The 8,047-nt window shown below is 39.0% G+C and overlaps 1 protein-coding gene across 1 annotated transcript; it reads left to right on the top strand.

Annotated features, from left to right (window-relative positions):
- Positions 1 to 512: 512 nt before the first annotated feature.
- LOC145389603 (uncharacterized) lies at positions 513 to 2,074 on the top strand (the record flags this gene model as incomplete). The annotated part of the gene is made up of 1 exon (XM_080264847.1): positions 513 to 2,074. A coding segment is annotated over one exon (1,562 nt), but the record flags the coding sequence as incomplete, so codon positions are not given.
- Between the last annotated feature and the right edge of the window lie 5,973 nt (positions 2,075 to 8,047).

The raw sequence follows: 8,047 nt of genomic DNA, 5'->3' as shown, positions 1-8,047 counted from the left end.
GTGGGTGTGTGCGTAGTGTAATATTATTGGCTTATATTTTACTTATAGTACCGGAAATACAATATTATTATTCTTGAATCTATTAGTAATATATTGTTATTTATTTAAAACTCTTATACTTATGTTGCCAACTGAAAGCTCCTGTAACATTATTGGAACAAAATAGACTCTCTTGGAGACTGCCCACCAGCCGGCTTTTATTGTGGCCTTTTTGTTGTTTTCGTGTTCCTGCCGTATTTACGGACAATTATTACATGGTGTCAGGTGTGGGGTTTCCTTGAATGTCTCCCGAATAAGCTAATTATGACTGTATACCCGAAAGAAGAGGGTTTTCCGTGAAACAGCTGTAACAAGATAGCCAAGGCCTTCGTTGTTGTTGTTATTGTTAGCAAGTGAAGATGGCCGACCATAATCGCCTGCCGGGTCCTCTTTCTTTGGAAGGTAACTGTGTGAGAACTGGAGGAGATTTATCCAGGAGTTCGAAATATACCTAATTAGCTCTGAAAAAGAAGGTAAGAAGAATGAAGTTAAGGTTGCATTACTCCTTCACTGTGGTGGTCGTGAGCTGCTGGACATCTACAACACACTTCCTGTGTCTGAAGAGGAAAAGAAAGACTACCAAAAGCTAGTGGCTAGTTTAAATTTGCACTTTGAACCAAAGAAGTATACCACATATGAGAGATATTTGTTTAATACAAGGACACAACAGCCAGGTGAGAGTATTGATAGCTTCGTCACAGACCTAAGAAAGAAGGCCAAGAACTGTAACTATGGTACCCTGCATGACGAATTATTAAGAGACAGAGTTATTTGTGGTATAATTGATGATACTTTAAGGAGCAGACTTTTGAGAATTGATGATCCTAGTTTAGAAGAGGTTCTGAACCAGTGCCGAACCCATGAAGTTAGTGAGGAACACCTAAAGGAATTTAATGCAGCTTTCCAGTCCACTGTTAATGTTACAAGTAAAGCCACCAAGGCCAATGCAAGGAATACCAAGAGGAATGGAAGTGAACCCAACCCAATCGATGCACAAAGCTGCAAGTTCTGTGGATTCCAGCACGTATTCAATCGCCGATTCTGCCCTGCTGCTGATCAAGAATGTCACAAGTGCGGGCGACGGGGCCATTTCAAGATTAAATGCACCTCCCAAGGACAGCGCAAGGCCCGAAGTAAGTCCGTAAGGAACGCATGTGTGGAACAGGACTACTCTTCTGGGTCTGATGAGTATCAAGATAAGACAGTGGGTTATCTGTGTGCTGAGAGTAAATCCTCCAATATAAACTACTGTAAGTCTGGTAAGAAACATGATTTAATAGAACTTGAGTTTCCAGATCATCAATGTGAATTTAGGGCTTTGATTGACACTGGTGCTGAGGTTAGTGTGCTACCAAAGAAGATTTTTGATATGATGAAGCCCAAACCAACACTAGGTAAAACCAAGACTGTTCTTGTGTCTTTTACAGGAGATAAAGTTACTCCAGTTGGTAAAATTTGGATTGAATGCCTACATAATAGTCAAAGGTACAAACTTGTGTTTCATATTGTTGATCTTGATTGTAAGCCTCTGCTAAGTAGGAATGCCTGTGAACTTCTTGGTGTTGTTAAATTTATGAAACAAGTAACGGCAAAGTCAACAGAATCTGCAATACCAGTGTCGATGAAGTCACTGATTTCAGAATATGCTGATGTTTTTCAAGGGTTAGGCTGCATTGATGGTAGAGTTCACCTAGAGGTGGATCCCAGTGTAAGCCCTGTAGTGCATCCTCCAAGGAAAGTACCTGTAGCACTTAGAACTAAACTGAAGGCAGAATTAGATGAAATGGAGAAAAATGGAGTAGTTGTAAAAGAAAGTACACCAACTGACTGGGTAAATAGTATGGTGATAGTTGAGAAAGGTGACAAACTCAGAGTGTGCATAGACCCTAGAGATCTCAATAAAGCTTTAAAGAGACAACATTATCCCCTTCCTACCATTGAAGAAATCTCCACTAGATTGTCTAATGCTAAAGTATTTTCTGTCCTTGATGCCACCAAAGGATTTTGGCAGTTAGAATTAGATGAAGCATCATGAAAACTTCTCACTTTCAACACATGCTTTGGTAGGTACAGGTATCTGCGCTTAGGTTTTGGTGTTAGTCCAGCTCCAGAAATCTATCAAAGGAGGATGCACGAGATGTTTGATGATTTAGAAGGTGTAGAGGTTATAATGGATGATATTTTAGTATATGGAAGTGACGAGAAAGAACATGATGAAAGACTGAAGACTGTGCTACAGAGATGTAGAGAAAGAAATTTGAAGCTAAACTCAAATAAACTGAAATTAAAGACAGATCAGGTAGAATATATAGGTCATGTTCTTACCCCTGATGGATTGAAGCCTGATCCTAGAAAGGTGGAGGTTATTACATAATTTCCACCTCCTCAGGACAAAACTGAACTTCTCAGATTCATGGGTATGGTTAACTATTTAGCCAAGTTCATTCCTAGGTTGTCAAACATAAATGAACCATTAAGAAGATTATTAGAGAAGGATGCTGACTTCCATTGGGATGATGAACAAGTACAATGTTTTGAGAAATTAAAGAAACTAGTTAGTGAGGCTCCTGTTCTGAGATTTTATGATGTACGAAAACCTGTAACTCTAACTGTAGATACGTCTGGATATGCAATAGGGGCCTGTATCTTGCAAGATGATAAACCAGTTGCTTATGCAGCTACCTCACTCACTATAACACAGCAAAATTATGCTCAAATTGAGAAAGAACTTCTGGCCATTGTATTTGGTGTAGAGAAATTTCACTCTTACATATATGGAAAATCAGATGTTATTGTTGAGTCAGACCACAGGCCATTGGAAACCATTTTTAAGAAGCCTCTCTCCTTAGCTCCTCCAAGGTTACAAAGAATGTTGCTCAGATTTCAGAAATATACTCTTGAGGTAAAGTACAAGAAAGGTAGAGATGTATGTAGCAGATGCTCTGAGTAGAGTCAACTGGTCTGAGGAACTTGATAAATCCTTTGATGAAGTTAATGTTAGTGTAGTTTCCATGGACTTGAATGTTGGTACTGGACTGGAAGTTGAGGTATTGAAACAGAAAACCAAGGATGACCCTATTCTGCAGATGCTAAAGGAATACACTCTTGAAGGATGGCCTGATAGTAAGAATCAAACCCCAGTAGAAATACATGCTTACTGGAACTTTAGAGAAGAGATTAGTTATTCCAATGGACTGTTAAGTAAGATGGATAGAGTAATTGTACCTAAAGAGCTGAGAAATAAAGTGATGAGGAATCTGCATAAGTCACATCAAGGTATTGAGAAAACTTTAAGATTAGCTAGGGACCTTGTATATTGGCCTGGAATGAATGGAGAAATGAAAGATCTGATTAGTTCTTGTGATACTTGTAATGCTTTCAGTAACCAACAAGTGAAAGAACCATTGATGCCTCACCCAGTACCTGATTTACCTTGGCAAAAGTTAGGTGCTGACCTGTTTGAGCTAAATGGTAAATCATACCTAATCCTTGTTGATTACTACAGCAAGTTTGTGGAAGTTGATGAATTAGAAACAACCCATGCTAGTAGTGTAGTAAAATGCTGTAAGCATCAGTTTGCAAGGCATGGTATACCTGAAACTATACACTGTGATAATGGACCTCAGTTTACTGCTAAAGAGTTTGAGCAATTCTGTAAATTTTATGGTATCCAACACACATCCTCTTCCCCTAGATATCCTCAAAGTAATGGACTAGCTGAGGGAAGTGTTCAGACTATAAAGAAACTTATGATGAAAGCATTACGGGATGGTGGTGATCTATATCAGAGTTTACTAGATTATAGAAATACTCCCATAGTTGGAGATGTCAGTCCTGCTCAGTTGTTGTTTGGCCGCAGAACCCGTACCACTCTCCCCACAGCTCCTGGATTGCTGAAACCAGAAACTCAAGACCATGTAATCATTAAAAGAATGTTAAGAGAATGCCAAGATAAACAGAAATTCTACTATGATCAGAATGCCAAACCTTTAATTGATCTGAAACAGGGGGATGTGGTTAGGATTAATGATGGCCAAAGTAAGGAATCTAAAAAGGGGATTGTGGTGGCTCCCAGGTCTTACTTGGTGAAGGACAACTTTGGTCAGATATACAGAAGGAATAGAAGGCATCTGATTAGAACTAAAGAGTCCCCTCCCCTATGTAAGAGTCATGAATTAGATAATGAAGTTAGTATTAGGCCTTCTACCCCTCAGAATTATAATCATGTATCGTTACCCAAGTCTAGAGTCCCTACACAGTCACATACTGTACCTGTAAGAACCCCTGGTTATCCTGAAATCCATGATTTGCCAACAGATGAAAATGTGACTATAACTAGGTCTGGAAGAGTTGTTCGTCCACCAAGTAAACTTGAGTTATAATATTGATATGTTTAGTAATTTCACAAGCATCTTTTATTTATAAGGATATCTTTCCAATTTTACCATATTGAAGTTTTCTTTTAGTATAAAAAGGAAGATGTAATATTATTGGCTTATATTTTACTTATAGTACCGGAAATACAATATTATTATTCTTGAATCTATTAGTAATATATTGTTATTGATTTAAAACACTTATACTTATGTTGCCAACTGAAAGCTCCTGTAACATTATTGGAACAAAATAGCCTCTCTTGGAGACTGCCCACCAGCTGGCTTTTATTGTGGCCTTTTTGTTGTTTTCGTGTTCCTGCCGTATTTACGGACAATTATTACACGTAGTACCAGCGTACTTTATTTTAATGCCCAATCCAGGTGAAGACATAGCATATATACCATGTACTGTATAGCTTTCTCTTTGCATCACCCTTGTTGGCTAAGCATTTTATTTGTAATCATGTGTATGGAGTGTGCTGAGGTAAATATTTTGGGTACTGTTGTGAGAGGCAGACTGAGGAAGACTTGGGACAAGGTCATAGAGGGTGACCTAACAAGTGAGAGACTGATTAGGGAGGCTGCTGGATATTGAGCAGCGTAGGGAGAGCAAGAGTTTAGTTATCATTCCGCATTATCTGCATATTATTTAAAATGTGTGTGTGTGTGTGGTTATTGTACTTCAGCAGATGTAAACACAGTGGCTCACACCAAAATTGCTCTTCTCACTGTACACCATCCTTCTTTCAGGGGATATGGAGTTTAGGGATGTTTGTATAGCCTGGGACTGGATCCACTATAGCTTCCTTTTACGGGATAAGGAGGGAATTGAGGGATGTTTGTATAATCAGGGAGTGTAGCCAGCTAATTATGTGAGTGCCACTAATCACAGCCATCAGTTTGTAGTGCCCAGGTGTATTTAACAGACAGAAACCATGAATCGGGGTCACAGACTTTAAGTAAGGCCCTGACATGCATCATGTTTTAATTATGATAGTTCTTTCACCTTGACCTGGCCTAGATTTCAGCCTCTTGTAGCTTGATTTCATTCAGCTCTGACAGAAAAAAGTGTTGTGACTCAAAATCCTTTCCATGGCACTTCTTTGTGACTGGCATTGGACCGTATTATTTCAGCTCAGTTTCAAGGTGATTTTTCAATTTTATGCCAAGTTTGTAGTATAAGTAATAGTAGTTGCAGCCCCCGGTTCATTGAGCAACATGAACCGAGTGGGCTGCAGGTGGAAGTTCCTCTTCTGCAGTCCACCATTACATCAGTGCCACCCCATGAAGGCTGCAGGGTTATTCCAGGCCAACTCACCCCAAACCTCCCAGTTCATGCCGTCAATTTTCTTGGAAATATTCAGGAAAATGCTTGTATTTGTTTGTGGCCACCCCTTATGGGATTAGGGCATCTGGTAATAGATGGATAGATAGAACCATGCAAAATCTTGCTGTCTTCAGAGAATGTTATGAACTTAACCAGAGACTGAAAAGGTTAATATATAATTTTCACTTTCAGGTTAGAGTTGACTCAGCCGTGGAAACTGCCATGTCATCGTATCATATCGTACATAACGGCTCCAACATGCTTGCCTGCGTCAGCCTTGGTCACCTAATGGCGGCTCTACATGCTGCCCAATCTCTGGCAGTCACCTTGACAATTTTCTCCACTGTCTAGTAAGTACCTGAATGTGGTTGCATTTTGTTCAAGACTAAATCTGGGGGTTTGCAGGCTGATGTTGCCCTTCTCCTGGAGTCCACCATGCTCCTCTTGGGGTTTAGGAAGTTAGGAATGTTTGTCTATTGGCACCACTGCATGAAGACATTCCTTTGCAGTACCAGAGTGGTTTTATACTCCATATTATTGACTAAGGTGCTCATTATTCACTTTATCATATTTTTCTATTCTCCTGCATTCTAAACCCTACCTTACCCTGTCTTTGGATGGGAAAAGAGGGAGGGATGATGGTTTTCTTACACATAATATTACTTTCCAATTGTTTATCATGTATTTTCCCCTGTGTAATATAAGTCACCATATTTGCCTCAGTTTGCTAGCCTTATCGGCTTCCGTACCTTGCCTTCATATATGATCATTTACTATATCCATCCATCCTCTTGCTCTGTGAGAGAGAGGGGTGTAAGTTGGGGAAAGGCAGCAAAATAGCAAGGGACAGGGTGACATGGAGGCGATTTGTCTGTGGCCACCCTTTACACGATTATGGTGTCTGGCTGTAGATAGATAATTATGATAGGGTCTTGTCCTACCATGCCTCCTTTCACCTCTAAACTCTTTTCACCATCATATCTGCATCCATTCTCTCCATATAATTATTTCTGTCTAATGTCACACTAAAGATTTGGATATAAAAGGAAGGTGGAAAGAGCACTTTGAATCTGTTCTAAATAGACCAATCCCAGCTGAAGAGGACATTTTGCCAGCCGAGAGAGATTTGCAGATAGAAACAGGGGATATAACTTTGGAAGAGGTAGCAAAATCTATAAAGGAGTTAAAGAATTTTAAGGCCCCAGGTGAGGATGGAATATTCCCTGAAATGCTTGAGGTGGAAAATGACGAGTTGATGAATGCGCTTTTGAAACTTTTTAATGTGGCTTGGGATAATGGTGGAATTCCAGAAGAGTGGAAAAATGGAGTGATTATAAAAATACCAAAAAAGGGAGATTTAAGTGTGTGTGGCAATTGGAGGGGGATAACTTTGACACCTGTAGTTGCAAAAGTCTTTTCCAAAATCTTGTTGAACAGAATAGAGCCAGTAATTGATAAAATTTTAAGAGAAGAACAAGCGGGATTTAGAAAGGGTTGAGGTTGTAATGATCATATATTTATTGTAAGGCATCTAATGCAACAAGCTAATGAGATGAAAATGCCACTTAGCATGTGTTTTGTGGATTTTGAAAAGGCGTTTGATTGTGTTTCACGTGGAGCTATGTTGAAAATTATGAGATTCTATGGTATACCAGAAAAGTTTGTAAATATTATTAGAAGCCTGCATGAAGGTACTTTTTGTAAGGTTATGGTGGGTGGTTCTTTGAGTGATCCATTTCAAGTTAGGTCAGGAGTGATTCAAGGAGGAGTTCTTTCACCATTGTTGTTTGTTTTGGTTATAGATTATGTTATGAAAAAAGTTGTAAGGAGAACAAGTGCAGGAATTAACTGAAAAGAAAATAAGAAGCTGATGGATTTGGTCTATGCTGATGATATTGTACTGATTTGCGGAAGTATTTACGAGATGCAGAGGGTGCTTGATTGTCTGGTGGAGGAAGGAGAAAAAGTGGGATTGGTAATAAACTGTGGAAAGACTGAAATTATTAATATGAACGTGGAGAACCAAATCGATTGTGTAATTGGGAATAATGTGGTGAAGAATGTAGAAAACTTTAAATATCTGGGAACGATTGTATCATCTAATGGATCATTAAACAATGAAATTGAGGAGAGGATTAGACAGGCTTGGTGAGCTGTTGGAATGTTGAAATCTGTTTGGAATAATAATATGCTTTCAGTACATACTAAAGTGAAAATTTACAAGTCCATGGTTAGACCAATTTTAATTTACGGGCATGAGTCATGGTATAGTACAATTGCAACAGATCAGAAAGTATTAGGATTT

Source organism: Coenobita brevimanus, unplaced genomic scaffold, assembly GCF_032717465.1.
Source record: "Coenobita brevimanus isolate Jiangsu-jjx unplaced genomic scaffold, ASM3271746v2 jjx.HiC_scaffold_149, whole genome shotgun sequence".
NCBI lineage: Eukaryota > Metazoa > Arthropoda > Malacostraca > Decapoda > Coenobitidae > Coenobita > Coenobita brevimanus.
This window is presented reverse-complemented; position numbering and strand designations above follow the sequence as displayed.